This window comes from Macrobrachium nipponense, chromosome 40 (genome assembly GCF_015104395.2).
Source record: "Macrobrachium nipponense isolate FS-2020 chromosome 40, ASM1510439v2, whole genome shotgun sequence".
Taxonomy (NCBI): domain Eukaryota; kingdom Metazoa; phylum Arthropoda; class Malacostraca; order Decapoda; family Palaemonidae; genus Macrobrachium; species Macrobrachium nipponense.
The window spans coordinates 11,332,323-11,356,399 of record NC_061101.1 but is presented as its reverse complement, the minus strand read 5'-3'; the positions used below and the strand labels follow the sequence as shown (position 1 = coordinate 11,356,399).

General features: G+C 38.7%; 1 protein-coding gene across 3 annotated transcripts in view; it reads right to left on the bottom strand.

Moving 5' to 3' along the window:
• The window catches only part of LOC135211916 (apoptosis-stimulating of p53 protein 2-like), a 544,239-nt gene extending 524,213 nt beyond the window's left edge, over positions 1–20,026 (bottom strand). For all 3 annotated transcript variants that reach the window (XM_064245149.1, XM_064245150.1, XM_064245151.1), the window contains exon 1: positions 17,344–20,026. In XM_064245149.1, coding sequence (XP_064101219.1) covers positions 17,344–17,352 — 9 coding nt within the window. In that variant the 5' untranslated portion in view covers positions 17,353–20,026. The remainder of the gene's footprint in view (positions 1–17,343) is intronic.
• Between the last annotated feature and the right edge of the window lie 4,051 nt (positions 20,027–24,077).

The following is a 24,077-nucleotide window of genomic DNA, read 5'->3' as shown; positions in this document are numbered from 1 at the left end:
GTCTGATGATACACTGATCAGCGGCTAATGCAACATGTATCGAAACTAGGCCTATCAGGAGAGAAGGTAAGGCCTATGAAATCAGTGGCTGATGATTTATAGGCCTAGCATTTTACGAGCAACTTACAAGAGTGAAAAGTATGACTGCGTGATGATACATTGTTAAAATATGAAGATGCATTGTTAAAATACATGAGTTTGTCTGAAGGCTAATATTAAAACCTGTAGGTTATACCACAAATCTCTCTCTCTCTCTCTCTCTCATTTATTTCCACATTACAGCATCTCCTTCATTCGTGTTTTTTTTTAAATTACGTCAGTTCTTAAAAAAATCCGATACGTATAAACTCAAATAAAATTTTTTAACAATAATACAACTGCAATATACATTTGGAGAGAGAGAGAGAGAGAGAGAGAGAGAGAGAGAGAGAGAGAGAGAGAGAGGAGGAGAGAGGAGGAGAAGAGAGAGAGAGAGAGAGAGCCCTGAGCTTCAAAGCAGTTAACCGCACGCAAATTAACCTCTAATCATGTCAAATTAAAGATGGCCGTATTCACCATAAACAATTTAGTAATTCCTCCTCCTCCTTCTCTCGGGTTATGTCGTAACACCCGTGAGGCCACCTGCTCCCAGAATTTATTCCATAATAATCATCCGTTTTGAATGGTATATTACCTGTATCTTTCCTCCTGCTGTCAAGGATAGGAATTCACGTCATACTTCTGCTTTCCCTCACTCCTATAGTAGGTCTAAAGCTAATTTCGTGATTAAGCACCCCCGTCTCATAGCCTAGAGAGAGAGAGAGAGAGAGAGAGAGAGAGAGAGAGAGTGTACGCTTTGCATCTGAAATCGTCGCCGTAATGGTGTATAGTTATAACGGCACTGGTGCATATGAAAAGAGAGGAGAGAGAGAGAGAGAGAGAGAGAGAGAGATGAGAGAGAGAATGTGGGAAACTTCACACCGCACTCTTTAATCTGAGGAGGGAGAGGAGAGAGAGAGAGAGAGAGAATGGAACTTCCCACCGCACTCTTTATCTGAGGAGGGGAGAGAGAGAGAAGAGAGAGAGAGAGAGAGACCGACGAGAGAGAGGAGAGAGATAGAGGAGAGAGAGAGAGAGAGAGAGAGAGAGAGAGGAGAGAATCATTGTTTTCGAAAGAAACACAAAAAAAGTAGCGAAATAATAGTTACGCTGACTAATTATCATTGTGTGAGCCACCATTGTGTCCCCCCCCAACTTCTGCTGGCTATCTACCCACCCACCTATCTATTTATCTATCTAATCTATCTATCTATTTGTTTCTCACAATCGTGCAGAAAAAAAAGAAAAGCAAAAGAGCGCTTTTGCGTTGACCCTCTTCGTAATGATGCAAAAACAAAAAGAAAAAAGTATAGAATCTATTAAGTACATTGGAACTCTATTTCCGCTAGGTAGTCTCTCTCTCTGCTAATGTCGGTGATATGAGAATTATAGAATCTTATCACGTGTACGGATTTATATATATATATATATATATATATATAATATATATATATATATATATATATATATATATATATATATATATATATATATATATTTATATATATATATATATATATATATATATATATATATATATATATATATATATATATATATATATATATATAAACTTTCGATTCTTGTGCTTTTTTTTTCTTCTTTAAAAGCAGCTCAAAGGAACAGCAATAACAGAAGTAATTAGTTTTTTTTCTTGACAGCAATAAAAGTGAAGACCAACTTCACTGGAAAGACACTGCACGGAACTGAAAGGGGAAATAATTGATTTTTTTTTCCTTACGCGGAACTGAAAGGAAATTCAAATGATTCGTTTCTTAATGGTGTAGAAACAGCACATCATCTCTAGCCAGTTATAGACTTAGAGGAAAAGAGAAGATTTGGGCATTTGCTCTGCCTTGTAACTGGGCATGGTATATGAAACTTGCAACAATCGTTAGTGATTTAGTGCAAGAGGCAATTCATTATACTGTAGAGCATAAACCAGCGGTATGTGTAACAGTAGCAAATATAATGAAATATAATGATAGATGATAAAATCTCGAACGGTCAAAATTCTAATTTATAATGAAAATAAAAATTACTTAAAAATCAAGGTTTTAATTATTTCTAAAACAAAATAAAATTATGTAGGCCTATCTGAATGGCCACTGCTCAGTCAAGTGAATTTTAAACTGTACATCATGAAGGAAAACGAAAACAAAAAAATATTTTACAAAACTAGTCCTACGTAAATTGTGACAGGCCTTGCCCAACCCAAACTACATTTGCAGTACCAGTAACTGACTACACGCCTGCATAGGCCTAATATTGCTAGCTATAAAGAAGCTATCACAACATGAACTACTTCTCCAAAATGATTTTGCAGGTACACCAAAAGGTGTGAGTGACCTCTATAATAAAGGAAGCGGAGAAAGAAGGACACTTACACACACACACACACAAACACCAGGAGAGGGCTCGTTAAAAACAGCGATCCGGACAGGGGATTAAGCCCTGACAAAGGAGATGTCGTTAATTCTACGCTCTACCCACCTCTTTTGTCTGGGAGTGGGACTAACGTGAGCATTTAGACGCAATGTGTATATATACTATATATATGTGTGTGTGGGGGTTGATAATAGTATATATATATATGTGTATATATAGTATATATATATTATATATATATATATACTATATATATATATATATATATATATATAATATAAACTGAGGCATGTTACATAATTCATGAAACTTTTTTTAACATACAATAGGCCTAGAAATGAAGAAAATCTGTTTAATTATCAGCAGACGACGACTCTTTTGAAAACTAAGTTTTGCTAATACTGAGAAAAATATCTGTCTGTTGGTTCAGCTTACCCTTATTTATTTATAAGTTGGTAAGACCTGCTATCATTCATAACTATTAATACCCCAATAAAAACTATTTGAGGAAGAATTAATTATTCCTCAACAATAAGACCACCAATAAACAAGGTCTATAAACCTTGAACAATAAGGACTTTCACGCAACCTCTGGTCTTTCGATCAAACCAGTTGCGCAAAATTAGACCTATAGTCATTACGTGAATGGGCCACCTATACTAAATGTCAAGAGGTCGTAGACCTATATAAACCACATGGCCATCTGTAAAGGGCGTAAGCCTAGGCCTGACAAACTCCGAGCTTATGCACTCTTAAAATAAAATCAATAATAATGATGATTTGGAGGCTTGAATATTGAATCAAATGGTTGAAAAGTATAGGACTTGGTTCAAGCAAGCAAGCTCAATTTGGCGTATTATACACAAGTAAGGGGCGGAAGCCTAGGCCTAACAACCGTAAGCTTGTATACAATGTAAAATAATAAAAGAAAAGGAATAGGACTAGGTTTTTTTTAAAATTTTTTTTTTTTTAAAAGCCAGCCAAACTCAATTTGGCGTATTTATACACAAGTAAGGGGCGGAAGCCTAGGCCTAACAACTGTAAGCTTGTATACAATGTAAAATAATAAAAGAAAAGTATAGGACTAGGTTTAAGCCAGCAAACTCAATTTGGCGTATTATACACAAGTAAGGGGCGGAAGCCTAGGCCTAACAACTGTAAGCTTGCATACAATGTAAAATAATAAAAGAAAAGTATAGGACTAGGTTTAAGCAAGCAAGCTCAATTTGGCGTATTATACACAAGTAAGGGGCGGAAGCCTAGGCCTAACAACTGTAAGCTTGCATACAATGTAAAATGTTAAAAGAAAAGTATAGGACTTGGTTCAAGCAAGCAAGCTCAATTTGGCGTATTATTCATACAATGTAACGGTTGGGGGCGGAACGCCTAGGTCCTAACGGAACCTGTAACCAATGTATACAATAAAATAAAAATAATAAATAATAATGAAGAAGATCAGGATGAAAGAATATTAAACCAAAAGGAGAAAAGGTATAGTACTAGGTTTATGGTTTATCCCTTCAAGTCAGCAAGCTAAATTTGGCTTCATTTTGGCCCATTAGTTGCCTTAAAAATCCAACAACACAAGATAAATATAGTAAAGATAATCTTGCGTAATCTTAAATGTGATCTAACGCTTCAAATATCAAATTAAACAAGATGTAACAGTTATGAAGATTTGCGGATAATAGTTCATCCAAACTGACTCTTAACTTACACACTAGGTTCCGGAGCACAGTAGTACTAAAACGTCCCAACGCCTCATATGATATATATAAAAAATATAAATAAAATAAAAGCTGAAAGGTTAATAGACATGAATAGCAGAACGGTCGCTGAAGAACACTTCACCGTCAGTGACCTTTTCAACGCAGAGGTGACAAATGCCAATCGCGCCAATGTTGGAACGACAAAATTGAAGCTAGACTAATAAATTGTGGCCACAGACTACGATGTGACACTGCAAATTACTGACACATACTGTCTAACCAGAGAGAGAGAGAGAGAGAGAGAGAGAGATTCTTCAAACACAATCAAGATTCACACAAAGATTGGAGCCACACGGAAAATCTCATATAATTAAAAGCCTGTTCAGCGCGTTAAACTGTCTAATCCCGAGAGAGAGAGAGAGAGAGAGAGAGAGAGAGAGAGAGAGAGAGAGAGAGAGAGAGACTCCTTCAAACAATAACAATATCCTGAAAGATACGACTCATATAAGGAATACAACACATATAGGTAAAAACCTATTCAAATTGTATAACTGTCTAACCCAGAGAGAGAGAGAGAGAGAGAGAGAGAGAGAGAGAGAGAGAGAGAGAGAGAGAGAGAGGCTGTCCAGACACCAACTTGAAAAGAGATCAACGGACATCTCTTCGAAAGTGAAAGTGCGCATTATAATTACAGCCTTCATTGTAATCGGAAAAGATGAATGACGTCACTGTGACTCGATGAGACTAGAAGGCTCTCCATTCATCGATTAATTACGAGATCAGCCAAAAGGAAACCCGTGATAAATATAGACATCTTGCTCAATATGCGCCTGGAGGATACAAACACACGTCTGTACACACACACACACACGCACACATTACGAAGAAAAGGTTCATACGCACACAAACGTTGAAAAAGTTCATACACAACACACGTTATGAGAAAAAGTTCATTTACACACGTTATGAAAAAGAGTTCTTACACACACATTATGACAAAGTTCACATACATTATAAGAGAAAGTTCATATACACACGTTATGAAAGAGTTCATACACAAACATTTACGACAGAAAGTTCACACACAGTATGGGAGAAAGTTTAAATCTCAGGTCATATTGAAACCAGAATATTAGCTCTAAATGGCTTCAAATATCTATAGGTAAAACTACATTTTTAACTCTGAATATTAGAACTTAAACTCTTTTGCTGCTCAGATCGAAAGTTAAAATTTCTACCAAGGTTAATTCATAATATGGTTGTGTTTAAAAGTCTGTGAGAAATAAATCACGGAAATAATCAAATATATACCCAAGACAAATAAATAAACCCATAAAATGATACAGCACGACATGCCACATCACGATTTCACTGTAGGCCTATGTACGTTAATCACCTGTCTGGCGTTTTGTCTCATCTTTTCTATTTAGGCCTAGGCTTAATCAGTAAGGCAATTAAACATTACATTAATTGATCAGGAATTTACAAGATAGGCTTAAAAAAGACAAGATCCCGCCCTATGTAAACGATTAGCAGGTAGGCCTAGGCCTACTCTGACCGATGAATACTTGAAAAAAGACAGATTTAAGACAACCGAACTTTTGTCAATTAGCCTAATTGCAGATATATTAACAATAAGCCTAGATTCAGTTTAACGGAGTTTTTTTATTCAAATAGTGTTTATTATTACTCACATCAAAAAGTCTTAAAATCAAAATAAGAATTTACGTAATTATGCAATTATCAAGGAACATTGCCCTAGGCTTGGCCTAGCTACACAAGGTTATCTTGCACTTGCATAAACATATATCAAGGTTTTCAGGTTAACTTAGGTCTCCTATTTAACCATAACGAAAACAGAATGAAGGATATTTCTGCTTTTGTTATAGAAAATAGGATTGTATATAAGCCTAACATTAGACTGAAGACCATTATGGTACGCGTCAATACAAGATACCTACTGAGTAGCTAAGCCAAGTCTAGTCCTTGTGCAATAATATCTGAGCAATTTGATGCTGTATTGTGCAATTACGTAAATTACGATGTTCGTGTGAAGACCTTTTCGATGAGCGATTAATAATGAATGCCATTTGGATAAACAATCTTGCGGGTAGGTCAAATCGGTATTAACGGCCAAATCTAGGCCTACTGGCTTTAATACATCTGCAAATAGAATAATAATAATAACATATAATAATAATACATAACAATTCACTCATTAACCATTAATTACCTACGAACAGCCGTTACGGGAGGGTAGACTTGACGGCTACCTACCACACCACCGTACGCAAACAACTGAATGTCAACACCCTCTCTCTCTCTCTCTCTCTTTACCTTTCCTCTACCAACTTCGCTCCCAGGATCCAACAACCTTCGCAGAACTGGTCACAGTTTTATATAGTATAGGAAAAAGACCAGTAGTAATAGTACTAACAGTATAAAATTATAGTAGAAGAAAGAAGACTATTATGAGCGGTAGTAGTAGAAGTAATCAGCCCATACAACGGCTCGTCTCTCCCCCACTCTAACTCTAATTTGTTCTCGTTCGCCCGCGGATGTTTTATTTTATTTTCCAGCTACAGTTCCAAACTTCTTTTCAACCATTTTCATTGCCTTCTTTCTTCCATTTCTTCTTATCTGATACGTGGACAGAGGAGAAAGCTATCGAATGGATTCACCGTTTCCCTTCTGGAGTCAACTATAAAGATTTTGTGTCTAGTATTTTACTCTTATCGTACAGTTTTAAAGGATTTTAGTCACACCAATTACTACATTCTTTTTTAATCGTTATGCAAGGCGACCTCTTAATTTCATCTATTACCTATTAAATGTCTGGATTAATAATTCCTCATTTACTTTTTCCTATCTTACTGACGATTCTCCCGCCAAAAAGTCAAACGAGCAACTCTTAACAATTTTAACAGTCGCAAAGTGGTAAAGTGAAACGACTTAAAAAATAAAATACTACAGACTTAAAAGAATCGGGTGAATAGTCATGGGTCTATTCGAGGTACGAGAAACTCGAGATATTAATAATATGTTTTATTACTAATTAGGCCTATAACTTCGAACTCGTAACTATTTCAAGCAACTACTTCAGTGTATTATGAAAGACAGGAGTGTAGGCCTAGGCCTACTTGGACCAAAAGAGCTAAATATCATTTACATAAATGTTATTGACAAGCGAGAAGGTCGACTAGTCCATAAAGTTGTTCATAAAGATATATGTACCTTAACTTCTCCTGCGGTTGTTGGCGTCCTTGATGCCGTGACGTCACAAGTATCTTTTTTATTACCTATTTACTAAACATTGAGTAGAGTTTATGACAAACCACTTACGAAGATATATACCTCAGCGTTACATTATCAACACCTGCATAGTATAAGTTAGGCCTAACTTCATATGAGAGCTGCTTCACACAGAGACGTGTTTATACACCAGAAAAATAAATCTACTTAATAACTTTATGATGCTTGTTGTAGACCGAGGCACAATCTATCGGATTTAAAAATTAATTTTATTATAAAGATTACATCTTAGCGTTTCTATGATAATCTAAATTAAGAGTAAATCCGGGAATGGACATTATTGAAACTCTGTGATAACCGGTTTGATAATAAAGATCAATCCATAAACTTCCTTTGTAATCTGGACTAAGTTAAAATCTGAAAGTGGATCTTCATGAAAATTTCAAGGAAAATTAACGTTCGTAATAAAAATCACATTCAGATGATAATTTATTTTGTAATTGTTAACTTTTTCCACTTATTATATAGACCAACAAATTCATAGGTGACAGTCTCACTAGGCCTACATGTCCTAATGAAGTCAAGAGCACCAGACAGGTATTAATTAATGCATAGCGTATCTTAAGATCAAATACGTATCAGTATGTAGCCCATACCGGAAAAAGTGCCAATAAGGGGGAAAAGAATGTGGGTTTCAACGAAAATGGAAGTAATATAAACGTCTCTTCAGGAAATAGAAGTCGTAAATCAAATATATGATGCAGGGAGGTAATTCAGTGTATGAGACTGAATGAAAACATGACATTAAAGTTACCGGCAAGTATTTCATGGAAGGTTAAGCTTCATCATTTAAAGAGCCAATAGCTGGGACTAAACACACACGCATACACATACATACACGTGATTCTCAGCCAGGACACTTAAGAGACGGAGTTAGTTACTGGCTCTAAGCCCACATCCAGAGAGAGAGAGAGAGAGAGAGAGAGAGAGAGAGAGAGACGTGACATGTAAACCCCTACTTATTCTTTTTTTTTTTTTTTTACTCGGCCTCTCCTATACCAAACGCTTCTAACCTTAAGTACTCACCTCCATTTACAAAGACCCCCCCCCCCCCACCCCCCCCCCCCCCCTTTAGTACTCAACCACCTCCTCCTCCTCCTCTCCTTCCTTGCTCTGTCTTGCCCCGAAGCAAACACGGAAATTCAAGGAGATGGTTCCTTCAGGCTAACCTGAGGGGGCAACCACAGATTCTCTCTCTCTCTCTCTCTCTCTCTCTCTCTCTCTCTCTCTCTCTCTCTCTCAGGCCTCGTGGCGCGGCGAGTGTTTCACATGCAGTTAGACCGATGCTCTGGTCCCTGAAGGGAGTCAGGCATAGGATAATAATGGCCTGTTTTCTTTAGTCTATGATGCCCCTGTTGAACTGAGAAGTGAATCAGTTACCTGGAGAGAGAGAGAGAGAGAGAGAGAGAGAGAGAGAGAGAGAGAGAGAGAGAGAGAGAGAGAGAGATACGTGACTGATCAGTATTCCATCGAAATGTACATAATTTCACATAACTGGAAACTGGCCTGACTCACCATCCCACCGGGATGAAACCATTCATACGACGTCCTCTCTCTCTCTCTCTCTCTCTCTCTCTCTCTCTCTGTTCCCTTCAGTTTCCCACCGTCATCAATGACATTCCTTCCACGTCGACAGGACACCCCAGGGGAGTTCTTTGCCCAATGCAGTTCCCCTCCCACCGGAGGTCAACCTGAGGTCACCTTTTCAAGCGGATTAAATCATTTGCTCTCAAAAAGCCGCCATTGCTGCTCCCTAGGGAAGAAGAGCATTAGTGTCAACATTCTCTCTCTCTCTTTCAGTGTCAACATACTCTCTCTCTCTCTCTCTCTCTCTCTCTCGGGAAATTCATGAGCCACTTTCCGCTTAATTCGTCTTCTGCTTTTACATTACGGAAGTGTTTTATATAGAATATTTTTCCACGAATGCGTGTAGGCCTATGTGCTATGTATACATATATATGATCATATGGAGAATTTTTCCTCAATGAATGCGTGTAGGCCTATGTATGTATATGATCACATGAGAATTTTCCCAATGAATGCGTCTAGGCCTATGTATGTATGTAAGTATATGATCACATGGAATTTTCCCAATGAATGTGTGTAGGCTATGTAGTATGTATGTAAGTATATGATCACATGGAATTTTCCCAATGAATGTGTGTAGGCCTACGTAAGCATATATATGATCACACGGAGATTTTTCCCCAATGAATGCGTGTAGGCCTATGTATGTATGTATGTACGTAAGTATATGATAACATGGAGAATTTTTCCCAATGAAGTCTGTAGGCCTATATGTCTACACATGTATGTAAATATGCATACGAATTAATCTTGACTCTAGAATTCTTTTTATCTTTCTTTAATGAAAGTCGGATGGGCTGCAATAGTTCATGAGAGTCACATAATCTCGTTGCAATGTTAATTGCATCAATTCAACCACCCTTCCCCCCCTCTACCCCAACCTACGGTACCCCAACCCTCCCCAAACATACCTTCACGCCACGACCTCTCTCTCTCTCTCTCTCTCTCTCTCTCTCAGACATAAACCCCCTTTAAATCTAATACATTCGGGTGTATGAGACATAAGCATATGTTTCATACGTTCGTATGTATGCAGAAATATAGTACCACTGCATAAAACCTTTTACCTAAGTGGGTGGGAGAAGGTGCGGTTACAATTGAATCACGTATGGAAGGTTACAAGACTAAGGGAAAACAGAGGCCACAAAGGAATTCCAAAGTTTGAGAGCAAAAAGGAATTAGTAAAATATAAACAAAATGTATCTCTTCGTTGTATCAGCTGCCCGCCATTTCTGGACCTCTGTGAGAACCGGTTTCATTTGGAAGACTTTTATTGTTCTGGCTACGTATAAGTTAGCTGCGATTATTATTACTATTATGATTATCATTATTATTAATTATTAATATAATTATGATTACGATTATAATCACTGCTATTACTATTGTGATAATTATTATTATTACGATTATTTTAATCATGAATGTTAAGATTATTACATTAATTAGTACGATTATTATAATCATTATCATTACAACTATTATAGTCATTACTATTACGATTATCAATATAATTAAGATTATAATAATTATTATTACAATTATTGTAATCATTACAATTACATTTATCCTCATCATTATTATTATTACGATTATTACAATCATTATTATTACGCCAATTAAAATAATTAACATCACTATTAGTACGATTATTGTAATCATTGCCATTACTATTAATGTAGCCATTATCATCGCCATTATTATAACCATTATTACTACGATTAAAATCACTAATAGTAGGATTATTATAATCATTACTATCAAGATTAATATAGCCATTATAATCACGATTATTATAATCACTAATAGTCAAATTAAGCAGATATTGTCATGGACCTCAAGTTAATGTTTTTGCATAATAATAATAATAATAATAATAATAATAATAATAATAATAATATACAGAAATATACAGAAATATACAGAGACAGGAGAATGACAAACAGAAAAGAGGACTGGCACAACAAACCAATGCACGGACAATACATGAGACAGACGAAAGAACTAGCCAGCGATGACACGTGGCAATGGCTACAGAGGGGAGAGCAAAATAGGAAAACTGAAGGAATGATAACAGCGGCACAAGATCAGGCCCTAAGAACCAGATATGTTCAAAGAACGATAGACGGAAATAACATCTCTCCCATATGTGGGAAGTGCAATACGAAAAATAAAACCATAAACCACATAGCAAGCGAATGCCCGGCACTTGCACAGAACCAGTACAAAAAGAAGCATGATTCAGTGGCAAAAGCCCTCCACTGGAGCCTGTGCAAGAAACATCAGCTACCTTGCAGTAATAAGTGGTACGAGCACCAACCTGAGGGAGTGATAGAAAACGATCAGGCAAAGATCCTCTGGGACACTGGTATCAGAACAGATAGGGTGATACGTGCAAATAGACCAGACGTGACGTTGATTGACAAAGTCAAGAAGAAAGTATCACTCATTGATGTCGCAATATCATGGGACACCAGAGTTGAAGAGAAAGAGAGGGAAAAAATGGATAAGTATCAAGATCTGGAAATAGAAATAAGAAGTATGGATATGCCAGTGGAAATCGTACCCATAGTCATAGGAGCACTAGGCACGATCCCAAGATCCCTGAAAAGGAATCTAGAAAAACTAGAGGCTGAAGTAGCTCCAGGACTCATGCAGAAGAGTGTGATCCTAGAAACGGCGCACATAGTAAGAAGAGTTATGGACTCCTAAGGAGGCAGGATGCAACCCGGAACCCCACACTATAAATACCACCCAGTCGAATTGGAGGACTGTGATAGAGCACATAATAATAATGATAAATACGCCCCCTTGCAAACTCAATAATATGACCTAATTTGCATGCATCCTTGCATATCAGTACAGGATACAGGATACAGGATGTCATTAGGAAGACGACCCAACTGTATCCTACACAAAAGTACCTTAGGATCCCTTGCTGAGTCATATCTCGGCAATCCTCTAAGGAAATCCCGTGAAGTCCTTCCAACGATATCCTAATTAACATAAATTATATACCCCCTTTTTTTGAAGGTTAGACACTAGTTTTTTTTTTCTCTCCTTTCTTTCAGACCCACGTTGGCGCTGGGGTAATGTAACACTGGCCTGAGTGATGGAGAAATCATAATTTTAACTTTTTTTTATTTCCCCTTTCTTTCATACCCACGTTGGCACTGGGGTGCCGTGACACTGGCCTGAGTGTTGGAGAGATCATTGTTGCATTGAGTACCCCTGACGTGGTACTGGCTTAATGCCCTGGGTATAATAGGAACCATTCCTTTGATCATGGCTATTATCATCTGGGTATCAATAAATAACCCCATATTCACTGTAACGCTACAATGAGGTCCCATAAAAATGGTCATTATGTAGCCCCGTTGCCATGGCAACCCCAAAAAATGGGCATCCCAAACAACTATAACCGCATATATCTCCACAGGGAGCTACTTCCGGCCGGCCTGACCACAGGTATTCCTGTACGTAATACCCACGAGAGAGAGAGAGAGAGAGAGAGAGAGAGAGAGAGAGAGAGATGATGATGAATTTCCTAAAAAAAAAAGGCGGTATTTAAAATGAAAAAAATAAAGCATATATATACATAATGTAATTAATATATATATATATTATAATATATATATATATATATATATATATATATATAATATATTTATTATACACACATATATATATAGAATCTAAACAAAAAAAAACCATTTAAATTTCACATTTCAGGTGTCTCACGATGACTCACTCGGTTAGAATAAAAGAAAATATTGGCCCGCCCCCTAACGCCACCCCTTCCCTCGAAGAAAACCATTTTAAAACCATACGCCACCTGACGGGCCAACCTACTACTTCCCGGTTTCTTATACGCGTCTCCTACCCGTGATTGACAGGTAGTAGCCGAGCGCTTACCGCGAAAAGCTGGTCATTTTAGAAGAAGAACCTCGGCTGATTTCACCGTTAAATCCGACGGCGCAGCTAGGCGCAGTTTGACCAAAAAACATAATTTCCCGCCAACTCCAGCAGATGGCTCTCTTAAAAGTAATCGTAGGTTTCTGCGGGGCGGCGAATAAAACATTTTTAGCGATTTAACGAATTATTGGGGGTGGGGCGGGGACACTGGACGGGGTGTGGGGGTTGTTTGTGGGGGCTTTGGGTGACGGGTGTCCGTTCCTTGCACCGTTGGCGTCACTTCGTAAAAAGGAGCTTTATGTTACAGACGCACATATCTCTCTCTATCAATCTCTCTGCATATATAATATATTATATATATATATATATATATATTATATATAGATATATAACAGGCCGAGCACAGGGAATGAACTTAAAAAACTATCAATACGATTATCGGTCTAAGAAAAACCCATAAATATAAAGCTACTTGTCTTATAAGACATCAACAAGAGAGAAAAAACTCCTGATAGGATTGATCCTTCCCGCCTTTAAGGAACGGCCCCCCCCCCCCCCCTTCTCTCTCTCTCTCCCTCCCTCCTCCTCCAAAGGTTGCATCTGACAAAGGCAGATTTTTTCCCTCTTTTGTTTTGAATGACTGCCCTCTAGCGGTTTATGGCCTTTCGGCATGTAACAACTAGACTGATATTTTTATATTCTATTATGTTTCATCCTCAAGTTCTATTTGTTTTGATAAGATTTCGTCAACTTACCTATATCCATTTGTACTATAACACTTTAGTTCCTGAAACTGATGAGACTAGGCCTATGTGCTCTATATCCATTTGTACATCAACACATTTGTTACTGATATAAGCTTATATCGCTAATGAGACTAGGCCTATATGTGCTTTATATTCGTCTGTACTACAACACATTTGTTACTGATATATCCATTTTTACTGCAACACATTAGTTCCTGAAGTATATCACTAATGAGACTAGGCCTATGTGTTCTATATCCATTTATAATACAATGCATTTGTTCCTGATATAGGCCTGTATCGCTGGTGAGACTAAGACTTTGTGCTCTATATTCACTTGTACTACAACGCACTGTTCTTGATATATGTAAGCCTATAGCGATGGTGAGCTAGGCCTATGTGTTCTATATCCATTTGATACAATGCATTTGTTCCTTACATATGCCTGTATCGCTGGTGATGAGACTATGCGCAATACTTTGACGTAAAAAGCAATCATATTGCAATAAGGTAAGTTATATCAAAAGTTCGTTGAACCTAAAATATATCGCTGGTGAGACTACGTGCAACATTTTGAAGCAAAGGGCAATCATATTGCACAGTTACTTGTAAGCTTTGTCGATACTGTTGCAAAATTCCGTTCGCACTTTTTAGTTAATGCAGCGTCACGCGCCAGGAACATGTGATTCAGTTTTGTTTCTAATAATAGCTACGAATCATCTTCAATAAACAATAAATTCTGTCTTCCAATAAACATAAAACGGCCATTAAATTAAAAAAAATCCACAACTGCATTTAAGTAATTTGTCAAGATTGTCCTATAGCGGCGCCCTCCCAAACCCCCCCCCTCCTCTAGCGGCGGCCCCCGCCCCCCTCTCTCTCTCTCACAACAAAACCATTTAAATTTTCACCAATTTATATAAAACAATAGATGGATATTTCTATGCGTCTAATGTCCCTAATCGAACACCAATCCAAACCATGACCTAGCTTAACTTCACATAACTTCGCTGATCGGAAGACCCGTAAAATTACACATAACCAAACAATAATGTTCGACTTGCCATTACTGTTAGATTTACAAGCCTTCTCGTGACCCATTCCTGATTAAATTAGACACCTATAGGTCTATTTTACCACGACAAATATATATAAGGATATCACGGCTTTTCTTATGGATACCTTATTAAAGATGAGGTACCAGGTGTGGGGGGAGGGGGAGGGAGGCCTGTGGGTGGATAAGCTGAGGGGTGGGGGGGTGAGGGAGCATGGAGCATTGTTACTGGCAACAATCAGGTTCCATTGGAGGGTAGCAGGAGTTTCGAAAATGCTGAAGAGATGGGGAGAAAGAGTGGGGAGGGGAGGGGAGATAGTAGGGGAGGAGGAGGGATTATAAGGGAGGAAGTCTAGTTTAATTATTGGGCAAAACTGGTCTTCTTTATTTTGGGGTTTTTAGCGGCGAGCTGGATATACTGCTTTTATTCGTCTATATTTGTGTGCAATATGTGTATGCTGTATATAATAAGTATATTTAATATATTTAAGTATACTCGCCTATTCTCATATTTATTCTCAGTGCTTAATATACACTCATGCTTATTTATTCCGTGTGAGTCGCTTTTAAAAACTTGTATTACTTTACATCGGTCTAGTTTAATCAAGCTCAACAGGTCCTCTTTTATCCGTGTTATTCACCGATTTAATTTAGAGAGCGAGAGTAATTATCTCTGAGAGAGAGAGAGAGAGAGAGAGAGAGAGAGAGAGAGAGAGAGAGAGGGCTTAAAGAAGTGGCTAACCACACGAACATTTCCAGCCGTTTTCAACATTCGAAAACAAGAAGTTTAATGGGATTGGGAGGATGGCTCTCTATATATCTTCGGCGGCCTTACGCACCCCTCCCCCATTGGGAGATCACTTGCCCCTCCCCACCCCGGGAGTGCACTCCCCCTTCCCCTCCCCCTACCCTCAACGAGAGAAGCAACTCTTTTCTCCTATCTCTTCACCTCCTGCCCGGCCCCTAGAGTTACCAATTGCTTTAAATAATTTACAATTATAAAAAGTGAAGTTATCGCCGTCTAGCCATTTAGAAGTAAATTGTCCTTTAGCACAGCAACTCCAACAAACTCCAACGAAAAAAAATAAAAGTTGTTTGCAAGTGGCACTTTTAACATCCAACAAATCCAGAGATGTAAAAAATGAAGCTTTAAAAACTCGGGGATTTGCAATTCACCTTCAAAAGATGTTTGGAGAATCCAACCGCGCTTAGAGAGAGAGAGAGAGAGAGAGAGAGAGAGAGAGAGAGAGAGAGAGAGAGAGAGAGAGGGCCTATATGGAAGATATGGGGCGCAATGGCATGTACAGTATTTCCTGTTGCCGTGACAGATGGCGTCACTGGGTAATTTTCGGAATGTGCGAGGTGAAAAACCACCTGGCAAACGCCATCGGTCAGGAAAAGTCTTTGATAATCTCGTAGGTTCGGTCATTTGTCAGAAGTCATCGTTTTCTGCGCACTGCATTTCCACGGGGGTGAAACTTCTCTAAGGTTGCACACGCCTATGAGCATTCGAAGGCCTTTGTGCATCGCAGAAATGTGCAAGATGCAAGCACCAAAACTGCATTTCAAGCATAAAGAAGACTCCTGATGCTTCAGCAAGAATGAAATAACGAAAGTGTTAAGCATAAACGCCAAATTCCGAGCTAAAACTTTGGAGCCACGGCGACTGACCTTGACAACGAAGTCGGGCGATGCATCCGAACGAAATGCCCGCCAAAACTTGAACGCTGTGGCCCGAGACTTGGCGGGAAGACCCCATCGGTGATTAATGCCTTTCATCCAGAAGATTTGAAAATGAATGCATTATTCATCAGTTACGCGACAGTGAAAAATATTGGCATATCCTTGAAGGCTCGTTCCGAAAGGGGGGGAATTTGTAATCGATGCATAGGCCGACGAGATGAATGAGGGTTTAACGACATAAGCCGACTGACTGCCTGTATGTATACGTCTCGTTCAAGGACAACTCGGAACATTATAAATGACATTATCAAAGGCGGCCCTATTCAGACCTTCGCGTTTATAATACCCGGGGGGCGCCACCCGTTAAATAATCTCCCCTCCCCCCGCTTTTTTTTTTCCTCACCCTATGCCATCTTTGTCTCCGTTCGAAGGATACTGATTACCTGCGCATTGCGCGGCAAACTGCATTTGGTTTCTGCTTATTACGAAGCCTCTCATCCGCTACCTAAGGTTTCTTCCCGCCTATTTGCCCAGCCTTTGCAGCGATTTGACACTGCCCCAGTCGCCAATTTCCATTTATTTACATATATCACAATGTGACCCCCTGGTTTCACTAAGCTACTTCAAAATGAACAACCAACTAACTAACTAGGCCTATACCCCTTTCACCAAACCCTTCAGTGTCGGCCAAACCTCTGGAGGCTCCAGAACAGCCCTACAAGACAGGCACTATAATAGGCCTATTAGGAAGGAAAACGAGGCGCGCAGCCTCATTTAGGAGGTGTCCCCGAACATTTTCATTTTTTTCACCTTGTCCGCAACACCGTCTCTCATGCCTGTAGCTACAAACCACACCTCATTAAGGAGAACTTACCGGTAACATTGCGGTAGTGAGGAATGGCCCACCGCTGCCGTTGGAAAGACACTTTCTTCGTCAAGATGACCCTTCTTCACTTGTCCTGTCTTCTTTTATCTTCCTCCGGGTGGCTGGATTATATATTATTCACGGGTGCACTGCTAGGCCTATAGTCTTGCTTATATAAATCATTCACGGTTTCATTAATAGGCCTAAGCACTTCAATCACTTGCACAGACGAAATAGTCACCAATTTATTGAAATAACTTTTATAATCAATATTAATATCACAGATCAACTGTCGTGAATTAATTCAAATTCAAGTGACGTAAATATATTCGTTCTAATAAAACTTTTAATATATTTTTCACACGAAGACTTTCATTGCCATAAATATATTCTTCTTTCTCTGATAAAACTATATCTTTATATATCTATTTTTTTCAGGTAACGCTATCACAGATCCTTCAGCAAATTTCTCAACTTTTTATTATTATATAATATATAAAACTTTACGACATATATTAACGACCTCAGGACCTTGTGTGTATGTTTTAACATCTAAATAAAAATTTGTACTGAACTCGGAGTTCAATCTTAACTTTGTACTCTCGTATCACAATTTTCCACGGAACTTCGATTCTTTTGTGACTTTTTTTAAATCAATGTTATATACAATACGCTGGCTTTCAAATTAAACTCATGCTGGTTTTTCTAAGCCAGTATAAGAGGAGAGGAGTAGGCCTAGTGTTGGCCTTTATATTGCAAAATTTAAAAGTTATCAATAAAAATTCCAGCGGAATTCATATGGGTCTCATGCAAGCATGCAAGCTTCAATAGGTCTAAAACACTATACCATGTTTTTCAACAGTAGGTCTACAAGCAAAAGCACTCGCAGGATATAATGCGCTTAAAATAGCTCGTCTAAACCAAGAAACAGGTGCATGACCAATAATTTTTCAGTCAAATGATCGTCTGCTGCGCATTTCTTGTCTATAACACCGGTATAATCCTCTTCATCTAGATATTTTCCAAGTCGATTCACACCTGAGCATAACTTTCTTCATAGCTTCACCCTGACCTCGTGTTCGTCATAGATTCACTATCAGAACCTCACTTTCGGCCTCTGTTGATGATGTAACGATCGTTTGCCAAATTAAATAGGATAATTAAGTCTCTCTCTGCGATCGAATTAAGAAATAAAAACACTCTCTAAAAGATTTTGACGACAGCTATGGTCTTGTTCAAGTACTCTGCGATAACGTGCAGTTTATAATGTATAATATGGGTCTACAACTCCCCATGGTCAGTTCTTCCCTCCTCAGATAAAAGCAGCAGGGAAAAAAAATAAAGCTTCCCAAAGGAGGAGGAGGAGATTGGATGCAAAGAAAGGGAAGTTGGCGAAACTTTATCTCTCTCTCTCTCTCTCTCTCTCTCTCTCTCTCTCTCTCTCTCTCTCTCTCTCTCTCCACTTTCACAACATACCGAGCCACCTCACTGCGCTTCAAAAGTAGCCAAGAAGTGCCCTGTACCATTACTTCTTGAATCACTTCAATGTAATTTTTCGATCTTTTTTTTTTCTACCAATTAACAATTAATTTAATAAGATCGAATTCCCCCCTTTTTTTCCCTCAGTCTTTGGCGCGGTTGCCAACGCAGAATTTCTCATAGAGGGCCGACATTTTCAGAGTCGGCATTTTTTTATATGAAGTGTATTTTCTCCATCTTCTCCGAAAAACTCACACTTTCTTATATAAAAACGATGTGTATCTTGATACCTTGAAGAAGCAAATAGCTGTCATTTTAATTCGATGACTAAAACGCGTAACAATACTTGTCGAACATTTCTTTTGTATTCTCTTGACCGGATACAAAAACTTTTTTTTTTTTTTTATCAGAGCGAACGATTACAATCACGACTGCTTTATCATCAAACAGTCTGCATGCTTAAAAGAAGTGGCAAAAACATCAACACCAAGCATCACTGATTTTGCCTGATCAGCCAATCTTTCGATGTGCATGAATACACACACGCAAGCACTAGACCTATACACTAATTAACTGGTAATATAACACCGATTCTTTTATTTTTTAATTAAATTTCCAATGGGATTTTCAGGTTGTCATGTTTAGATCACAGCCTTTTCAATTCACTGTATAAATTCACCACTTCATAGGCCTATTATTCACTGTAATTATAATTACTAGTGTACGCTGGTATGATTCTAAATCCCTCCCTATGTCACCATAGGCCTATGTACCTTCCTTCTTAGCAAGTGTACAAAACTTCCTTGTTTTGCATTTGCATCCACAACGTTACACTAAAGTGACACTCGCTTTTACTTCTTGATAGTAGACGCCCGATGCAAACAATTTCATTGTAAACTGCAATTGCAAACATCTGACTCTCAGATCAACGCAATTTCGTAAAAAAACAACAAATCATTACCAATCTCACTGCTGACACTGCAGTTACTGGATGTCACTGTAATTGTCAGCCACTGTCGTTAAGTAAATATGACGACAATGATGTCAGTCCTTTTTATAAAGGACTCCTTTAATCAATCCAAAGGCCCTTCATTGAGGAGGAGGTGGTAGTAACTGACAAACTCCTCAAGGAAGGAAGGAAGGAAGGAAGGTGGGTTAGTTCACCCACGAGTTAAGGGACGGTGAACATCACACCACCAGCAGGGCGGGCGGACAACTACCAGTACCAGCAGATAGGCTGCTGAAGGGGAGTGTGAGTGTCAGGGTTGTAGGAGTAGGAGTAGGAGGAGGAGGAGGATGAGGAGTGAGAGGCAAGGTGGAGTAGTAGTAGCAGGAGCAGGGGAAGGGAAAGGGAGGATAGCCCCGTGTGAGCCTGGAGAGGTGCTGCTAAGCGGATGCATGCATCCCTCGCCATTTCTTTGGACGATCGTCTTTCCATGGGGGGTAAAAAGAAGAAGAAGAAAAAAAAGGAATGACACGCGATGTCAAAGCGTCATTAGCAATGAAACGAGCAATTAACAACGCCCAGACTGAATTATAAAGACTGGAATAAGAGATATCCGTTCATTTCGCGGGTATTCGTCGTCGTGGATGTGACGCTGCTGACCCTCCGGAGAGAGAAAACGAAAGTGAGAGGTCATTCCTAATACCCCCTACCTCGCTTTTGCATCCCGCGCGCGCGCGCGCGATGCCAGCAACAAGATGATTTCCAGGCCGGGCTGCTGCTGCTGCTGCTGCTGCTGCAAGCAGCTGCTATCGAAAGCGATCATGCCTCATTGTTGCTGTTGCCCACCAGGATAGATAGTTGCAAGGTCCTTCAAGTATATTAGAGGGACCTTGGATTCGATGGACTGACGGACGACGGCGATAAGCCAAGGAGGTTTTTATCTACGAGAAAAAAAAAAACATTTAAAACTAATGGCATTGGAATAGTCTCGATTAAGATATGCTTTTAATTGCGAAGACGAGAATGTCTGGCTAAATTCTAATATACTTTCAGTTAAGATGCTTTTAATGGCTAAGACGAGAATTTTTGGGCACAATGTAGTGGGCGCTTTGCCAGTGAGAAACGAGTATTTCTCAGAAAGCTCCCAGTCTGCGCAAAAGCGCAATTAGCCTAAGATGTGCACACAAAAGGCATTCAGATTTCTCCCTCCGCAACGTCATTGGCTACTTCGAGCGGAAACTCAGGCTGAGGAGGCTTTATATTAAGCCATTTATTTTAGCGTTCCGCTAAAATTACACGCTCTCTAGCGTATATACCTATATAAATTACTGTACAACATAGGCCTAGCCCAAAGCCGTATAATGCTTGTTCCATGAATCTATAAGGTTACAGTAAAGCATAGGCCTAGTGAAAGGTCTTTCAATATTTGTTCTGTAGATCCATAAAGCTATACATTATACATTACAGTGAAACATAGGCCTAGAGAAAGATCTTTCAATATTTGTTCCGTTGAACCATAAGGCTATACATTATACATTACAATGAAACATAGGTCTAGAGAAAGGTCTTTCAATATTCGTTCCCTAGACCCATATGTCAATACATTATATAATACATTACATTGAAACATAGGCCTAGTGAAAGGTCTTTCAATATTGTTCCGAAGACCCATAAGGCTATACATTACAGTGAAGCAGAATCTGCCGAAAATGTCTTTCACTATTCGTTCCGTAGACCTACAAGGCTATACATTACATTGAAACAGACCTAATGATAGTGTTTTAACATTTTGTTCCCTAGTCCCATAAGGCACAAAGTATGTCGAGAGGAGAAAGCCCGCGGAAGACCTCCTTAAGAAAAAACCAGTTTGTTAATTGTATCAGCGCTTCATCTCGAATGCAGAAATGGATGCCATGGAATTTTTGTTGTCATCCTGCAGAATTAATGAGGACTGATTTGAAAGATATGTGGATCTGAATAGATAAAGATGAATAACTCAGATATAAGTATATGCAGATATAATTATGGTGGATTAGATGTATAAACAGATAACGGTACTACACAAGCACACACTTGTGACTCCGTCCAAAAGTTATACTTTTTTCTCAAACACTCCCATCTCCATTTTCTTAACAGCCTATTTTTCATTCAGTCACTCTTTATATGCCTCTCTGTTTCCTTGTTTTAGTTTATAATTACAGTTTATTAAAAGACAGAACAAACTCTAACAAGGGAATTCCTAATATGGATATTTATTTCTTTTAATTAATTATGTTCAAATTGTTATTCTGTAGGTCTTGATGTCTCGTGTAGACCAAATTGAAAGCTTTATCTATCTATCTATGTATCTATAATTCTATTTATCTATCGGATGTCACAGATTACGACGGATAAAGTTCATCTAATCTCAATCTGGAAAAAAATATGTTCATTTACATAACAAGTTACTTGACTTTCGATTTTTCTATTAAGGAAACGGTCCTGCCTGACAAGTCTTTGTATGTGAACTGCTCTGCTCACTAGTCTCATTCTCGCTTTAATTTCCAATTTATTCCTTGTTATCTTCTTCTTCTGCTTCCTTGTACTCTTCTTATTCTTCCCACTTCTTTTATGCGGTGACTTCCTGTTGTGGCAGAAGGTGGAGAAGCTGTTTTTCTTCTTCTTCTTTTTTTATTGAATGTTTCTTATCCCACATTGCTTTTAAATTTGACGGTTTTTCTTATGCCTAGGCAATATGCCGAGGCAATGAACAACAACGCTTGTCGATTATTAAAAAAAAAAAAAATACAAGAACTATATAATGGACATCATCGACTTTCTGTCTGTTCTCCGTTCTCTCTGATTTTATCGACATTTTGTCGATACGAGGACCCCTTTGTTCTTGCTTTCCTTAGTCTCCTGTATACTGTCCTGCAGCTGTTGCCTCTGCAGAAGCAAGCACCTGCCTTCAGCATTCTTTCGTCTCTTGTGTATTCGCGTCACAGTCCAAGAAGAAGAAGAAGAAGGAGGAAGAAGAATAAGGAGAAGAAGAAGTCTCTCAGCTTTTAGACATCGAAAGGATCTGGAAACAAAACAACGATTTCAGGATAATGGAGACACTTAATCAAACTGCTGGCGCTCTGAGCTCTGAGGTGATGGTGACCCCACAACATTCCCTCCCCAATCCCCACCCCCAACCAGAGCCCCATAGTCTGGTGCACTGGGTGTTGGTGGTGGGCACCACCCACCAAATGACGTTCCAATTAAGAGCATTAAATTAGATTATTAGATTTAGTGTGTGGTTCTACGGGGCAAGTTGCAATCGCCGCTGAATTTGAGGATGCAATTGGTACAACGCCAAGAGAGTGAGTCTACGCAGGCGCTCTTTGGGGCAGTTGCCTCGTTCGTTCATGTCGTGGGTATGGTTGTGCAAGTGTGTATGTGTGTGTATACGTGTGTATGTGTGTGTAGTATATGTGCGTGCGTGTTTTTGTATGTGTGTCTGGAGAGCGGATGAATGCATACCTAAGCAGCTGTTCGTATTTTTTTTAACAACTTTAAGATACAGATTCATGACAAACACACACACACACACACTACCAAAGGTGCAGGGAATGTTTAGAAAACATTAAGATAATATAGAAGGCCATGTAGTAATAATGATTTACTAACTTATTTAACCAGAGACAGTTTTTCAGCAACACGATTTATCAAAATAAATTGGATTCGCGAACTCCCCTTGGACTACGCCAAGATCAGATGGATTTAGATAACAGACCTAGTCTTCGGTTGGGGATTATCAGATTTGATGATCAGTGTTTATTAGAGTGATCTAACCTTCATTCAAGTTTATTTATGGCACTTTCATCGTTAGACTAGAGGGATAGTACGAATCATGTTTAAATTATGTTCTTGTTTATGCTGTAGTGTTTTTGCACACGCTTTCAAATGTATCTATACATATGGACACAATGGATGCACAAGCACGCACATGTATATATAGTATATGTGAGTATAGTTAATATAGGTCAAAAGATACTGTGAACCGATTCTGTTTAAAGTTTAAACGCTGGTCTGAATCTGCTGAAGATTAATCCTACGTGCAAGAGCCGAACGGCAGTCTCTCTGTCTATCTATCATCTATCCATCTGTATGTGATAGTACTACATGTGCCTTTTAATACTATTTCAAAGAGAGTTAAGCCTAAGAAATAAATTTCTATCTGTATGTCAGCGATTCTCAGAGGAAATTACGACGGCAATTTTCCTTGTCACTGGCGTAACTAAATGGTTATTCATTTCTTTACGAACTTGATAATACTTAATCGTTTTTTGCTGCA